Source organism: Neodiprion lecontei, chromosome 4 (assembly GCF_021901455.1).
Source record: "Neodiprion lecontei isolate iyNeoLeco1 chromosome 4, iyNeoLeco1.1, whole genome shotgun sequence".
NCBI lineage: Eukaryota > Metazoa > Arthropoda > Insecta > Hymenoptera > Diprionidae > Neodiprion > Neodiprion lecontei.
This window is the reverse complement of record NC_060263.1, coordinates 31804152-31820032: the sequence shown is the minus strand read 5'-3', so window position 1 is coordinate 31820032 and position 15881 is coordinate 31804152. Positions and strand designations below refer to the sequence as shown.

The window sequence follows — 15881 nt, the reverse complement described above, 5'->3', positions numbered from 1 at the left end:
GAATTGGTTGCGTTTTGCATTATTTCTCGCATGCATTTGAAAATCTTTTGCAGATATCGTATTATTATCAAATAATATATATATATATATGTATATATATATATATCAAATACTACTGAAAGCCATTGATACGCTGTTGTGTTATGATGAGCTTAAACGTGTATTCAGATAACCATGTTTCAAAAAATAGTTCGCTCTTTTATTTTGCTGATCTACAACCCCGTAAGAAATCTACCGTTTTTACTTCATATAATCGAGATAAAACAATAAATTGTACGTTATTCAGACGCCGGGATTAGGCTGACATTTTCTTGAACTTATCTCGAATGGTTTGACTTTTTAAATGTTTTTTTACCACCCGTGCAATCTTAAAAAATATTTACATGAAATATTTAGAGGGGAAAAAAAACTTCGAATTTTTTTTAATGCATTTCTTCTCACCGGTGCAGACATTCGGATTACGCATGTGTTGTAATGTTACCTGGTCATTACGGAAAAGTTCTCTTTCAAAAATATCATTTAATAATTTGTATTCTATGCTATGAATAAACTATGAGTTCATTCCTCAAAGTGCTGTAAGTGCAGCTTTCATTGTTAGAACATGGTTTATCCTGTTACGGTTTGTTATCAAACTTGACTATCAGTGTGAAACTGGAGCACGGTGTCAAGGAAAAAAAATGTAATTTCATCGTCGTGCAGGAAAAGTAGACCATTTGTGATTGTCGATTTTAATGAACGCGACTGAATATTAAGAACAACTTAAAGACAATGACCAAATCTCGAATATTTTTTACCTACATTTTTCCGTAACCGCACTGGAATTTTTGTTTGAAATTGTTCAAGATAGTTGAACGGCTCCCATGGTTGGTGAAAAATTGGCCAACATTGTAATTTCGAATTACGAAGTTTGACGCAATATGTCACGCGATTCATTGCTCTGCATAAATCTTGGCCGTCTTTCAGAAACGTCTGAAAAACAAGCAATTAACGTAACCACGGTGACTCTGAGCATTCCAAAGGTGAAGAGGACGTAAAATGACAAAAAACTCCCGCAGGTATAACTAGCAAAATATATTCCAAAATTGATAGCAGAACAGGATTCTGGTTTTTTGTACAGTCAGATTGATTGTAATTGTCACTCATAATTACAGGCACACGTCGTATAAAGTAAGAAAAATAAAGTATAAAAAAATCAGCGTTCAAGGGAACACCCGATTGTGTAACGATACCACCGCCGCCAATAATTATACTCAAGGGCCTCAACTTTTACGTAAATGTAAATTTGCGTAAATTCAATTAACTTCGCGCCCCAGAGTTCCGTGCAATGTGACGTCAAAAAGATTTCTTTCTGCGAATATAGGTGTTCGTATACTATTTTATCACTGGTGGGCGATACGATTCGCTTGTCAATCGATATTGACTTTTTTAATACGGAGCGTCTATTTTTTATCAATATATTAACTGTTATGTATTAACCATTTGCGGCACAGCGTCTCTTATATGAGACAGCTTTTCTGAATCGCTTATTAAAGATTTATATTCAATTTTTGAGATATCACTGTAATTTTGTTTTTTTGTTAAGAGGGATTACGATGATTCCGCGAATATAGTGAGCGCCACAAATAAACAAAGCGTTGAAAATGTGTCTACAGAATAAATGTAATTGCCGGAAGACTATGGGGACTAGAAAAGTGGAACCTAGCAGTCTTGATTTTTCGTTGTCGCTAAAGACGGGTCCGATGTCAGAATTTCAAAATTCAATGTGACGGATCCAGTACGGCAGACTGAAAATACAATAAAATTGATCATACTCGCTCATATTAGATCCGTCGTTTTGAATTTTGAAAATTTCTCAGACCTGACCCCATTTTTGAAATCAGTGACTTCGAGAACCCTTGTATACCTAGTTTCAAGGAGTTTGACTGGCAGGAAAAATATGTACTCCCAGGGGTTAAAGAACGCGTAAACGCGACGTGACGTCGTCGCCAAATTACCTCCGAACTGCACGAAATCTTCCTATTTTTACACGCGCCCCAATCGACGTCACGATATTCAACACGACACGTTCGCTTACGCGCATCGCTCTCTCACCTGTCATTGGTCGACCGATGCGCACACCTTTTTCCAATTGACGCCGTCGGAATCCCGCGACACGTCTTATCTGCAAAGTTTTTATCCCAGTTTCTGGCAGTAACAGTCCGCGGATATGCAATTTTTACGTTTGTTTAATGTCTTTTTTTTTTTTTGATTTTTTTTTTTTTTTATTTACAATAAATGATTGGTTTGTTCTTCAGCAACAAGTTTGAACCGTGAATAAGAATGAATCTTGCAGGTTTCCAAAAGTTTAACTTCATGCTAAACGGCCCAGTAATTTTAACAGCTATATTCAAAACGAATTATGTCATATACACATATCGACGTCCAGCTGACGCTGTATTTTAAAACTGTTGAGAGCAATCCTCACCTTCAAATCGCACGTAAAATGTCCCGACTGAAAGATAAATTCTCATCATTGTTTCAACTTCGCGCTGCCGCCACTCCGTGAGCTTTTTCATACATTCCACATCGCTTAGCCAGATCTCCACGTGGCTGTCTGTTTTTTTTACGTTCTCTAGTGCCGATCTATTTACGTCTACACCTATTCTGGTCAACATGATTGCTTTTTTTACTCGAGACTTCTTTTGCATCGTATCTTGCCCATGTCACACTTCCTTTTGCATGTACATAGGATATAGGTATATATATGTTTTCAATTCTAGCTGAGCATGTTGTAGCGTGTGTACGATATAGTTACACAGGCATATTTGATTACAACTAATGGGCAGATTCGTGTCTCGTCTTAACGCGACGTGTTGACTAAAATATTCATCTACCGTATGGTTTTGGTTCCTTGAAAAATAAAGCTCATGGCTAGGGGTCAGTCACCTCGAAACCAGCCACAACGACGCAGTTAGTGTTTGGTTTCTGTTTTTGGACGTGATCATCATGAAGGATGATAAAAAACGTATTATTCGCTTGCACACCTGCGTGAAACGTGTATGTGAAAATTCAGAGAATATTATTGATAAGAAATTTACTTTGTTAATATCGAAGGCTGGGAATGTAAAAAGTTAGTCTGGTTCTACAGTCCGTAACAAACATTTGTACGCTTTAGCGAAGGTGAATATACCTTTTGTTAATCCTGCTGGTATACATGAAATAAAATAAATAAACACTGATGCAATAAAACCAATTGCGATTAACTTGAGCACTGAAAAGCTTCGATTATACATCTCACTATTCGAGACGAAGTCATGCTGCGAAATTATCAAATAATAAGTTAAAATTTTTGTTCTCAAGAGCTTGAAACACTCGAAAGAAATTCTAAGTATATGCGAAATCAAATCATTGTGCCATTGTATCTTTGGATAACAATATCCTCTCTTTACACTTTACAACTTTATCCAGACGTAAAGTAAAATGCACAGTCTTGCGATTGAATCCCCACGCGAACTCTCGGTCCTCATTACAATATTAATTATCGACCAATCAAACTCTGAAAATAATCAACAAAGTATTTCGCATCGGCGTATGCGCTCCAAATAAGATTGAGGCAATCAAGAAGAACGAGTACATTATTTGTTTTACTTTGTAACCAGTCAAACGACAAAGATCATGCACATCCATCGGACATATCGATTCTGAAAGTTCGATCGAAGGACTCGCCGATATTATATTGTGAAATTCGAGCTAATTCAGTGAGATACACGCGGGTCACCTTATGATTGGTTCTATCCACGTGTGGGTATCGTATCGGGCCAATACCAGAGTAGCGTATTCCCGAATCTTACGTGCCCTTTGATTCTCGTATACACAATCGTACGATGCAAATTAGCCAGCGATTTCATTCTCGTTGACAAGATATCTATATGCGACCAAATATCGTGACACCGCGGAATTGCTCAATGCGTACAATACCTGTAACCAGACCACCGTGAGCACTTCAGCTATTCATGCGTAAAACAATGTGTAGTGAGCGTAACGCCAGTTGCGACGCCTCGACCGTAACCAATCGAAGAAATCGAAATCTTTGATGATCGTGGCGTCGCAATTAGGCGGTCAAAGCAGTTTTAATCTGCACGAACGAATGTCAGATTAACGAGCTAGATACGGCAATCGGTATTAAGGCGTAACACAGTAATCTGCCCTAATATTTTAATTATGGTTGAGAATGCCATGCGTTCAACGAATTTCATTATCGTTCGGCAAAACAAAATTGACTGGAAAAATGAACGTTAAAATTAGTGATTTCTTTAATTAAAGAAGATCTTGGTCGATCTTAGGCAAACCTCTGCTGCAGGGAATGAAGTTAAATGACCCTACCGACGACCCATCCGATATAATCATCGGTGATTATCCGAATCAACACGAACTGTACGTTATGAATCGAGCGAAATCTGCAATGACAAGGATCAAATATTAAAAGCTTGAAGGTTATAAATTAATTGAATTTCGAATATGCTGTGCGAATAGAGTGCGAATCCTACATGGATTCAATAACAATGATTCTGGAATATTTTAGTATCAGTCAACAATGGTCTTTATTACACTTGCACCTATAGAAGTTTGTACATGTCGCGTACACAGAGAGTGATTTTTTTTCTGATTCGTATATTGTACGTATATTGAGACGAAAAAATCATTTCTTTTAATCATTATTCAGTTGATTCAAGAACAAATAACGCTTTGCTTGACGAGTCAAGTTATTTCTCATTGTTAAGATCTGCAAAGCACTACGCTGTCTTTCTTTCTAATCAGGTGAGATGTGTAAAAAAATTTTTCGACGCAAAATAACACATCGATTCACCATATTTGGTTCAGTCAAACAAATATTGCTAATTGCTACAATGAACCTGCTATCTCTATTATTACATGCGATAATCTAAAACTTGAATACTGCTTTAGTGATGTGGCCATTCTTCAATGTCTTCAAAGCTTCTTCATATTGTGACAATTTGAAGACACCGATTCCCAATTGTTCGTAATCCAAATATGTATCGGCGAGTGATGCCACTAACGTCAACGCCTTTGGGAAAGAGAACGGATTGATATTCACACCCAGTATAGTCAATTCCTTTGCGTACACCTGCAAGAAAGATGATTCCTTATTTATTATTCGTTTTCGGGCACGGTTTTCTCCGTGACAGTAAGAAGATTTGCTATGTGTAAAAAATGCGTTTTCTGATGCATTCAACGTTTCATTTCAACCTAACAGAGCAGCCGCCACTGATCGCGGTGTAAAATTGTAATTGATGCATAAATGGCAATAACGTTAATTTTAAAAGTTATCCGAAAGACTCAAGCATCGCTGTTTCGCAGCGCATAGAATGACAACGCAAATTATTATCGACTCGTAGTTCCGTTCGTACGGCCTCACCTCGAATGGATTGATTTTAACTTCTGCGCTGGGATTGGCCACTCCGAATATACACAGGCGACCCCCTCTGCCAAGAAGGGTCAAAGCTTCCTCCATTGCCGAACTGGAACCGCTGCAGTCTATTGCCAAATCAAATTCCCGACCTTTCAATTCAGCTGGTGTAAGCGCCTGGTAACCCAAATCTGGTAAAACGATAGACGACAATGTAGCGTGATTGACGTCTCGTTGAGATAGCTGTAATCACTAAACTAATCAACTACAATTCATATCGATGCCACTAATGAAACTTTGCTGCATTGAAAAAGGGAAAAACCGATGTATTGATTTATTTACTCGAAAGTTCACCGACTATCTAGTGTTTGAAATTTTCACGTGCATTATTTAATCGAACCTTATGTTCTGCTTGTGTATTTTGTAGGCAAAAATCTTAGTATAAAAATATCATCAAAAAGTATTACTGATGTATCTGAGCTTTTTCAGACATTCGAAAAATCTAAATCAGAAATTCGAATCTAAATGAATCTAAATTCTGGATTTCTTATTTGTAAAAGATTCAATCCCTTGTGACGACCATACCGAATAGCGCGGTGCTTACTGAGATTCTCGAAGAGTTCTCTTCGCTTTTCGCGACGAACGCTCATCGTGACGGATTTCCGGTGACCCTGCAAGTGCAGAACGATTGACCAGAGGAACCCGATTATGCCAGCCCCGATCACTAGTACTCTGGACCCGATGTTGATGGGGTTAATCAAGTCCAGTCCGTGAATCAAGCAGGACACGGGCTCCACCAAGGCTGCCTGAGCTAACGTCACCCCGTCCGGAACCAAGAAAACCTTAAGATAAATAAAGTAAGACCCGTAAATGGTATGCGGCTTGGACCGGTTCGATCGTTTGCAGTGAGTCGAATATCAGATATGTCGGTGTAGTTATTGGAACTTGCATGTTGGGTGAAAGCGAAAGGCCATTGACCTCTGAAAATAAACTACAAACTGGAATACCTGTGACTCTGGAACCACGGCGTGGGTAGACCAGCCACCATCCTTAAAGATCCCGACAGTTTTGTGTGAACTTCTTTGACAGAAATGATATTTCCCATTGTGACAAAAATCGCAACTTTCGCAACCGGCGTTCGGGTCTACGACGACGTTCTGGCCGATCGAGAACACTGTCACATTGGTACCGATGGCTTCCACAACCCCCGAGAACTCGTGTCCCAGTGTTATTGGGCCATCTGATTTGCAGGGGAAGATACCCTGGGAAGATAGAAAAACAACCCGGTTTATAAGCCATTATGTTGTGGCCTACACCTTGTTTGCCAAAGGTGTTAATAATCGGTGACACAAAGATCCATTGCTGCAGTTGGCTCCGCAGGCTGTTTTGATTGCTCGTTTTTTTTTTTTTTTCTTTTCATTTAGTTTATTTTATTTTAATAACCCATACTTCAATTATGTGCAAGTCAGTCCCGCAGATCCCGGCGTATGCAACTTTGACCAAAACTTCGTCCGGTCCCGGAACAGGAACAGCACCTTTTTCTAACTTCAAAGATTTTTCCTTTGCGTCGAAGCTGAGGAACTCCATTTCACGCAGTAGTTACTATCGGTTAATGCAATTGATCGCAATAAATGAAATGAATCGAAGTGGAGATGATTCGGCTAGATTTTGGTCTTATAAACCTAAATCAGTACACTGTTATTGACTGATAAGTCCGATAACAATAAAGTACACGATAGTTCGCGCGATTATTATTGTTTGCGTGAACCTTGTACACTTCTGTCCTATGTCCCAAGTAGTGATCCACTGCTCTCTCGAACTTTAGACAGATCTTGCGTTCGGACGCAGACGTGGATGGTAAACGAAATACGAGCTGTTGAAATCTACGGATTATAGAAGAAGTGGGGGTCAAAAAACCGTTAAATGCCTGCACGAGAGAGGGCTGGCTATACATCAGAGGTCAATGTGTTCAGTAGGTAGTTCTCAATATCTTTATAATGTGTAATCGAGAATTTCACAGCTCTGTTTCCCTTGACAAAATCTTGACTCATCTATATTATTCCCTGGCCAAACAATTAATAACACGTTGTGATTACCGGTGTTCCGGTTGTATATGAACTGTTTATAATTTCATTAGAATTAATTTGGAAAGTTGTAGAACAAGTTTTACATCGAGTGGCCATTCACGCACGTCTTATCATGAAAATATTAAAGAGCTGCATCTTATTGGGGAGTTCGTCAAGTCCACCCTGAATCCTGTTGACGAGTAGTTCGCGCTGATTAAAATAACAAGATTACCGGCTGTTTACAGTAGCAAAAATTTTCAGATGCTGAAAGTTTTGGTAAGGTTTATAAAAAGTATTCGAAATTCTGATCAATTCGAGATTTGTCTCTTTGAAGTGACTGATGAAAGATGGTGCAATTATGTTGGAACGAATCAGGTGAACGGAATCGGGTCGTTTTCCTTCGTAAAAACTGCCCACTTGAAGACCTTCTAAAGTTTAAAAACTTGAGAAGTGGTGAAGAACACAGCGAGGAATTGCACTCAATTTTATGTTTTATAGCATCGGAAAAATAGCGTTTCGCCGACTTGACTCGTTACTCGAAGGCAATATTGTAAAGTTTTTGTTCTCAGAAAGTATTGTACAGAGGCAAAATAGAATTCAATTTATTTTTCGTGATGGTAATAGCGTGGAAAAGTTATGTAACTTGACTATTCTCGACTGATCCCGAAATTTCCGTAACTATTGATGAAAGCGCTAAATGGCCACGTCTACCTATTGTTATTCTATGATAAGGTGATAAGAAATTCGTAGAAATCATAATGTGTATAGGGGATAATTAGATCTATCTGGATTTTTTTTTCCATTGATATTAACTTACAAATAGCTTGATATCAAATTTAATCATATCAGGAACCACAATTACATGAACACCTGCGGCCAAAAATATTATACAGGGTGTCTCATTCTAATCAATCCAGTCAAATATCTCGAGAACCAATTTTCTGAGTGAAAAATGTTTCGAACGAGTATTTTTTTTATGTAAAATTTGATGTCCTTTCAGATGCCAATGAAAAAATATACCATTCCATTGAAAAAAAAAAACGCGTTGACCTTCATCTGACTTTGGCGGGTTCACTTACGTGAAATCTAACAGTTTCATCTTGTTTGCCCCTTCGACCTTTACAACTTTTGTCTGAAACATTTTTCACTTGCAGTATCGGTTTTCAAGATATTTAACGGGATTGATTAAAATGAGACACTCTGTATATCAGTCGCTCTCTACTAAACTCAGTTTATATTAGAATGTCGGAAATACTATAAATTACTATTCAACGTAAAATCAATTCTAAAATACGAAATGATTATTCGACCATCCTGGCAGCTCCTATGTTGAATTTCCAACGGAATACATCATCTTCAAACGGAAGTTGTAATTGCACAACGTGACTCTGCTTCTCGCTAACAATCACGAATGAAATCAACGGATGAACGTTCATGATTACGTGTTCACTCATTAGAATATCATTGGTGGAATCAATATTTCACCCAAGTCGATGTGATTTCTCTAAAAACGCTGCCGAATGACGTCAAAGTCCCACAAAGTGATGTAAGAACGTTCGAATGCAAAAAGGTACATCTTTTAACTTTCTGTATTATTCACTGTTTATCCGCTTGGAATACGAGAAATTAAAATGAGACTTACGTTGCGCCAATATTGATTCTAAACAGAAAATGCGAATGATATTTTACGTCGTTTACGTCCCAAATCGGCCAAATTCACGGGCCAATGCACGTCTTTTATGAAATATTATACTTGCAAAGACAGTATGTCCTGCAGGTTCTACGCTGCGTTGCTACATTTAGTCCCGGTGTATTTTCATCGCGTGAGAGTCTTCAGTATCAGTAACATCGCGGTTGATTGACAGGCCTTTACTGTAAAGTCTTCAATTTTATGTAACACTAAAGATTGCTAAAAAAAATTCATGCCGAATATCGACGCGCTTTATCAATAACAGAAAAGCGAACTGAGAATTCGTCGTTGATATTTGATTGCTGAGTCTAGACGACAATAGTAATTGTGACATGCACATGTTGATCAGAATGGGAGATAAACGATACAATAAGTTCGTTATTTATTCTTAAAAAAGTGCGCTGTCGGGTCATTCTCCGAAAAAAAATTTAAACGTATTCACGTGCTGTGCTTTCATCTGGCAGCAAGCAACATGGAATACAGTAGTGCAAATAATGCCGTCATCTGGCAGGCGGAAGAATGCTACACAAACACGGAGAAATAGTCAGACAACACGTGGTGGTTAGAAAAAATTTGACCAAAGTTCTGCCGTTACGAGTTGAATTATTTAACCGGTATAAAAATTCAAAGGCACCTCTAAAGCTCGGTAATTGTTGTTGCATTCAGAATTGCTGCAAAGAATATGTCTTGATGTTACAAAAAGTAATGGAGATGTTAAGAAAAATTAATTTTTTTAAAACAACTTGATCTAGTTTAAGGAACCTTTGTTCAAATTTCTGCTACTCCTGTATCGTATAGAGGCTTCTCCTGTGCAAAGTTAGACTTTTGCATCCGATATTAGATAAGTGATGAAGTTGGAACCGCGTATCCGGGTAACTTTCTTTAGAAATGGAAATTTAGTGAATAAAATTTTTGGATTCATGGAAAGTAATTGTCTATAATAAATATGTTTTTTTCTCGTTCGCGCAAGTTTATTCAGCGTGATGCCTTCGAGTAGGATATTCAAAAAAACGGTACGGAGCTTCGGGTGTATTTGAGTGATTCTGTTGGCGAGAATTCGTTGCGAAAACAAGTATCGGCTGATCCTAAAATTATACAATAAGATTATTCTTGCAGATAGTGGACACTCTATTCTTTATGGGGCGTTTCTGTTGATCGTGAAATTCAGGATGACGTCTTAATATATTCAACGCTGAAATTCGTTGAATTATACGCACATACCTATATCTATTGACATGCCAGTGGTATGTTAAGTTTGAGTAGGGTGAAATGGGCGTGATTATAATCATAAAGTAATCTTGATGTACTTATCCAAAATCCAGGAAGATTCGTTTTAGATCGTAAAAATCCTTCCTTCCTATCTACGGCTACTTGCATCTAGTGTGAAATTACATTGGATGCAAATTTTGCAAACACAAGATAGAAAGAAATAATCTGTTTGAATTTTTTTTCACCAAATTTACGTAAAACAACCGTATGATTCCTCAATCACTGTTATCGCCGCAGTAAACAAACATTGCAACGTGTGCGTACTTTAATCTTTCAGGATTGATACTGATTATCTTTAAATAAGGTATGCAATAAAACATACAAAGTGGCTGGTGTTGTTTACCTACAAGTATGTAATATTAGCACGCGACGTGTAAATGATTGTAGATAAAGATGATCAAACATTTATTGATAAGAAAAAGTGGAAAACTACTCGAAAATTATGTTTTCGATTCCGGTACGATGAATTCTGAACAATTGTATGGACCCTTGCAGTTAAATTTTACCAAATTCATATGGTCATCTTTAATGTGCTTGAGCACTTGAGTCCGAATCTTTGCATCGATTATTATTACACAATAATTATCAGTAAGGAATTTCTTCGTTATACTGGCTGTCTATCGCAATCGATTATGAATGGAATGAAAATTTGAGTGAAAAAATTCAAAATTATTCCGCTCGTCCTAACAAATGGATCCATGAGTGATTATTGCAGAGTGACGAGCCTGTACATAATTTCACAGCCACGAAATAAGCTCCTTATCAGCTTTGCATTAATTTTAACTCCATTAATCATAACACGACGGTTCGTCGCTGCTCATTTTAAATGTAAATTACGTTAAATAAAAGCTGTTTGCAAAGTAACTTTATAGTTCACCAATATGCTTTGAAAATCTGCTAAAGTAAGTCGATTTCCAAGATCATTCATCGTGTGTTTATTTGTCGATCCATTCCATTGCAAAAAGTGATTCATTCTAAAAGAAAACGCCGACCAGTTCTAGGATACAGAATAATTTATTCATCAAAATTTGTCAGAAGTGCATGTAGTCTCAACAAAGTCCGCCAATAACGGTTCCACATAGTTAATTTAAATGCTGTTCTTTTATAGTACACGCACGTAATATATTGCCACATAATTCATTTTTTACTACTAAATTAGATCAAGATCACTGATGTCGCCAGTTGCGCAAGTAACTCATCTACGCGCAGTTTTACATGTATGAAAATTTTGGACAAACTATGTCCTGCACGACTCGTAAAATTATCTCCGTAAATTTATACTTCGAAGGTACTTGTGCGTGTACCCATCACGCTATTTAAGTATAGGAAGCGATTTCAAACTACACCCAAGGGTTAAACCTTAAATATTGCTTTGCTGATGACACCACTTTTCAGAGCATCAAGAGCATCTTGGTACTGCGACAGTGAGTAGACACCGATTCCCAGTTTTTCGTAATTGAGGTAGGTATCGGCCATAGCCTTCAGCAATAACAACGCCTTTGGGAAAGTGAACGGGTTGATATTAACGGCGACGATTTGCAGCTCCTTCATGTAAGCCTGAAATCAAAACGGTTCGATGACATTTCATTCGTCGCTTGATTGAATTCTTTTTCAGGGTAAAACCTGCGACGATCGGTATCAGCCCACCTCAAATGGCTTGAATTTCACTTCCGCCTGAGGACTGGCAACTCCGAATATACACAGGCGACCGCCTCTGCCCAGCAACGGTATGGCCGACTCGATAGCAGGTCCAGAACCACTGCAGTCTATCGCCAAATCGAACTCTCGGCCTTTCAAATCTGTCGGACTGACCGCCTTATAATCCAGACCTGGAGGTAAAAAGACGCACACGCGATAATTAACATGATATTTCAATTGAGAAATGCTCAGTCTTTCGTTTTTCGAAAGTCGCAGCCACACGCCGCTCACTATATACCCCTTGATAATTTTTAACATGTCGCCGCCTTTCGTATTAGACATGCGGGTTGCCTATATGCAGGATTAGCGAGCAAGAAAATTATCGGATAAAAAATGTGTAAGTATGTATACGTACATACGTACATGTATAATCTAAGGCTCCTCAGATACGGAAATATTTTCACAAATTCTTTCCTTATTATTTAAAGAAACTATGATCAAACTGCGATAACCCTGCGTTTATTTTAAGGCTTACCGTTTCTCTAAAAAATCCTGAAATCTTAAAGAAACTTAAACCGGTTATTCACGTTTTGCCGTTTTAAATATGTACGGCAGCGAAACTCAGTAATGGCAATATTTAATTAGAGGTATAGTAATTCGCTGATATTTTCTATTAACGTATGTAAAAATCGGTTATTTGTTGAATTGAATTTATTCGTCCGTGAAAAATTTTCCACTCAATTTATTCAAGTCGATTCAGCTGTTAAATTTTATTTCAAGTTGACTGATTTTGACGTGTGTTTTGAAGTCTGCGGTTTCCACACCTCTCATTGGTCTAACTGTGAAACGTGGCAACGATTCTTTTCTCAGATGCAATACTGTAAATTTTTCTATTTAGTGATTCTTATGAAAGATTTTTTGGCGAGAAAGAAACCTCCGGTTCAACAATTAATATTTAAGGCATCGTTACTGCGAAACTGAATTGCGCTCTTCGAATTTCTCGTAGATCAGAATGTGTCATATTTTTTTCTCCGACTGAATGACAAATTCGAAGAATCGTGCCCAGCGTTCCAACAAGTGGCATAAGTTGAATGTAAACCGTTACACTAGCGATATGACCACAATTACACCAGGTTTCATAATCCGAAATATATCTGTAACAGTGTACGTGTTAACGCGACCAGCCGTTACACATTATACTATCAATTTAACTAAATAGAAAAGCGTACGATCGATTCGTGGTCTATAAATACTTCAACAATTGAGTACGGGAGACCTTGGAGTAGCGATACTAGTCCACAATGTAGTAAAAGGTTCATTCGCAATATTCGGGCGATTGTGACACCTTCGACCTAATGCTTTTTTATCGGAACATGTCCGAAAGGGTATGGTGGTACTGGAGCGATTGTGTTGTTATTACTATTATTATCATAATTATTATTATTGTTGTTTTCGTTGCTAAGGACAAATATGAATTCGCATAGCTTAGAACGACGGATTCGTCCATATCACATTAAAATCGTGTCAAATAGTCAAGTCTACAAGCTCTCTTGCATCTAAAAATAAGAAACTACGCGCTCACCCAGTTTTCCAAACAGCTCTCTTCGCTTCGCCTGCGGCTCGCTGACAGTAACAGATTTTCGTTGCCCATGAAGATGCAGAAGACACGACCAAAGGGAGCCGATAATACCAGCTCCGATTACCAAAACTCTGGATCCAACGTGAACTGGATTTATTATGTCCCATCCGTGCACCAAGCAGGACAATGGCTCGGCAAGTGATGCCTGAGGCAGTTCGACACCATCCGGAACTAAATGAACCTTGAAAAGACAAGCCGAGGGTGAAGAAGAAATTCGAAAAGCCATGGTTATGAGTGAATTTTGTCAATAGTGGACACTTTCTAAGCCTAGTGCGAATATTTCACTGCCAAGTAAAATCATTTGGTAAGAATAACAGAAATGAAATAAAATTCATATGCTTGATGAAATTGGTTGATGCAATATGGATGGCGAGGATATGGCGTAGTGAAAGAAAATTCTTTGTTTTTCAGGTACCTGCGACTCTGGAACAACGCAATGCGAGGCCCAACCTCCGTCGCGAAATATTCCAATCGTACTGTGTATTCCGCCACTTTGACAGAAATGATATTTGCCACTGTGACAGAACGTGCAAGTGTCGCATCCGCTGTTTGGGTCAACGGCAACCTTCTGTCCAACCGAAAACACCGTCACCTTGGAACCAATGGCTTGAACAACGCCCGAGAACTCGTGACCCAATGTCACAGGACCGTCACTTTTACAGGGAAATGAACCCTGTGAGGAAAAAAATGAGCCGATATTACATCGCAGCTTCTTCATGGCCAATGAATTTCCAAATCGAATCCATCGCGTAAGTACGGCTGAATATCACTCGGAATCTGTCCTAAAATATTATATCTATATGTGACTACATCGAGTTCTTTGTTAGGCGTGTAGAGAAACGGATAAATATTCGTGACAAACGAATACTTATCCATTTGGGAGTGTAAAAATACACTGAAATTTCATTCAATGCCATTCTTCTTGTATATATGCTCTGACTGCCGATACGCCGGTCGTACTTGAACGTTCTGCTCCACGATGGAATTTTTTTGGTTTCGAAATTAATATTAAAAAATATAGAGTATCGCGCGTTTTAAATCCATCATTTTAATTAAAATATAGCATACGTAATTAGGTCTGATGTTCGACGAGTGATGGAGGTTAACAAAATTCTACACATCGTTTGGTAAGTAAAAACTTGATCTGAAGAAATGTGATTAGAATTATTCAGAAATAATCAGAAGTTCGCGTTTGAGATGAAAAATCGGTTAAATATTCCGAAGATGTTCATATGCCTACAAATCTGGAAAGCCCAAACCTTCTCACTTTGCTGTCTCTGTTAACTATACCCCTCAATTCTGCGATTTTGAATATGCGTCGTATATTCGTCTGAAGTCAATAAAGGTTTTGACAAGTTTCCGAATGTAGTTCACAATATCACGGTCGTGGATTCGTTTTATTTGAATTTCATAAGTACCTCAACAATGTGTAAATCCGTTCCGCAAATACCAGAATATGCAACTTTGACTAAAACTTCGTCAGGCTTTGGTACCGGGATCTCACCCTTCTTCAATGTTAACGATTTCGTTCTTGAATCGAAACTGAGGAACTCCATTTTAGCGAAATGAAAAGTCTGTTGATCTTGTAAGGAAAAGCAGAACCGGTCCGCTCAACGCGTTGACTCACAATCAGCGAATAAACTGAAGTGCAAGTGGATCGACAAGGATCAAGCTTTATAAGAGAAGCCCTGGCTCAACACAGTTTATGGTATTTGAGCGATGGCCTCGATAAGACAGCTACCAATAAAATACATAAATACAATAGCGGGGAGTTAAACTTCACGTTCTACACTTAAGGCGTAAAAACTATTTGTTCAAATTACAACCGTCACTCGAGTATTCCCTACCCCCTCCACTCGATCGTATTCCTCGATTTGCTCAAGTGTCACAACTCTGACCGATTATTCCCAGCTAAAACGGACACCCAATAAGCGGCAACCGTTCGATCGCGTATGAAGTGACGAGGGCTAATTAATCCAGCACAGCTCGTTTTCCAACGGTTTCTAAGTCCTGGATTTAATAAAATGATGAACTGCCTTACGTCACGATAATTCACTTTGATACAGATCAAAGCTCTGATCAACAACAACAGAAATCGCATTACATTTGTGTGTTAAAGGTTGAAGCAAGCTTTTTACCGTGCCCGTAAAAAATCCTCTGCTTCCGATTGCA

General features: G+C 38.3%; 2 protein-coding genes across 2 annotated transcripts; both read right to left on the bottom strand.

Annotated features, from left to right (window-relative positions):
- Positions 1-4561: 4561 nt before the first annotated feature.
- On the bottom strand, positions 4562-7245 carry LOC107223278 (D-arabinitol dehydrogenase 1-like). The gene is made up of 5 exons (XM_015662909.2): positions 6857-7245; positions 6415-6669; positions 6012-6249; positions 5417-5598; positions 4562-5125 (listed from the first exon to the last, which is right to left on the bottom strand). Exons 1-5 carry the CDS (start codon positions 6992-6994, stop codon positions 4922-4924), a joined length of 1017 nt encoding a protein of 338 aa, XP_015518395.1. The 5' UTR covers positions 6995-7245; the 3' UTR covers positions 4562-4921.
- A 4182-nt stretch (positions 7246-11427) lies between these two features.
- On the bottom strand, positions 11428-15509 carry LOC107223274 (D-altritol 5-dehydrogenase). The gene is made up of 5 exons (XM_015662906.2): positions 15128-15509; positions 14125-14382; positions 13653-13890; positions 12080-12261; positions 11428-11989 (listed from the first exon to the last, which is right to left on the bottom strand). The coding sequence occupies exons 1-5, from the start codon at positions 15263-15265 to the stop codon at positions 11786-11788; spliced, it is 1020 nt and encodes a 339-aa protein (XP_015518392.1). The 5' UTR covers positions 15266-15509; the 3' UTR covers positions 11428-11785.
- Between the last annotated feature and the right edge of the window lie 372 nt (positions 15510-15881).

Excerpts from the sequence above, each read along its gene's own strand:
- LOC107223278 (XM_015662909.2), bottom strand. The coding sequence starts at position 6,994 with ATGGAGTTCCTCAGCTTCGACGCAAAGGAAAAATCTTTGAAGTTAGAA. Across the intron at positions 6,670-6,856 it reads CTGACTTGCACATAATTGAA|GGTATCTTCCCCTGCAAATC; the intron begins GTATGGGTTATT and ends CTATCTTCCCAG. Across the intron at positions 6,250-6,414 it reads CCGTGGTTCCAGAGTCACAG|GTTTTCTTGGTTCCGGACGG; the intron begins GTATTCCAGTTT and ends ATTTATCTTAAG.
- LOC107223274 (XM_015662906.2), bottom strand. The coding sequence starts at position 15,265 with ATGGAGTTCCTCAGTTTCGATTCAAGAACGAAATCGTTAACATTGAAG. Across the intron at positions 12,262-13,652 it reads AGAGCTGTTTGGAAAACTGG|GTCTGGATTATAAGGCGGTC; the intron begins GTGAGCGCGTAG and ends TTTTACCTCCAG. Across the intron at positions 11,990-12,079 it reads TGAAATTCAAGCCATTTGAG|GCTTACATGAAGGAGCTGCA; the intron begins GTGGGCTGATAC and ends TTTTGATTTCAG.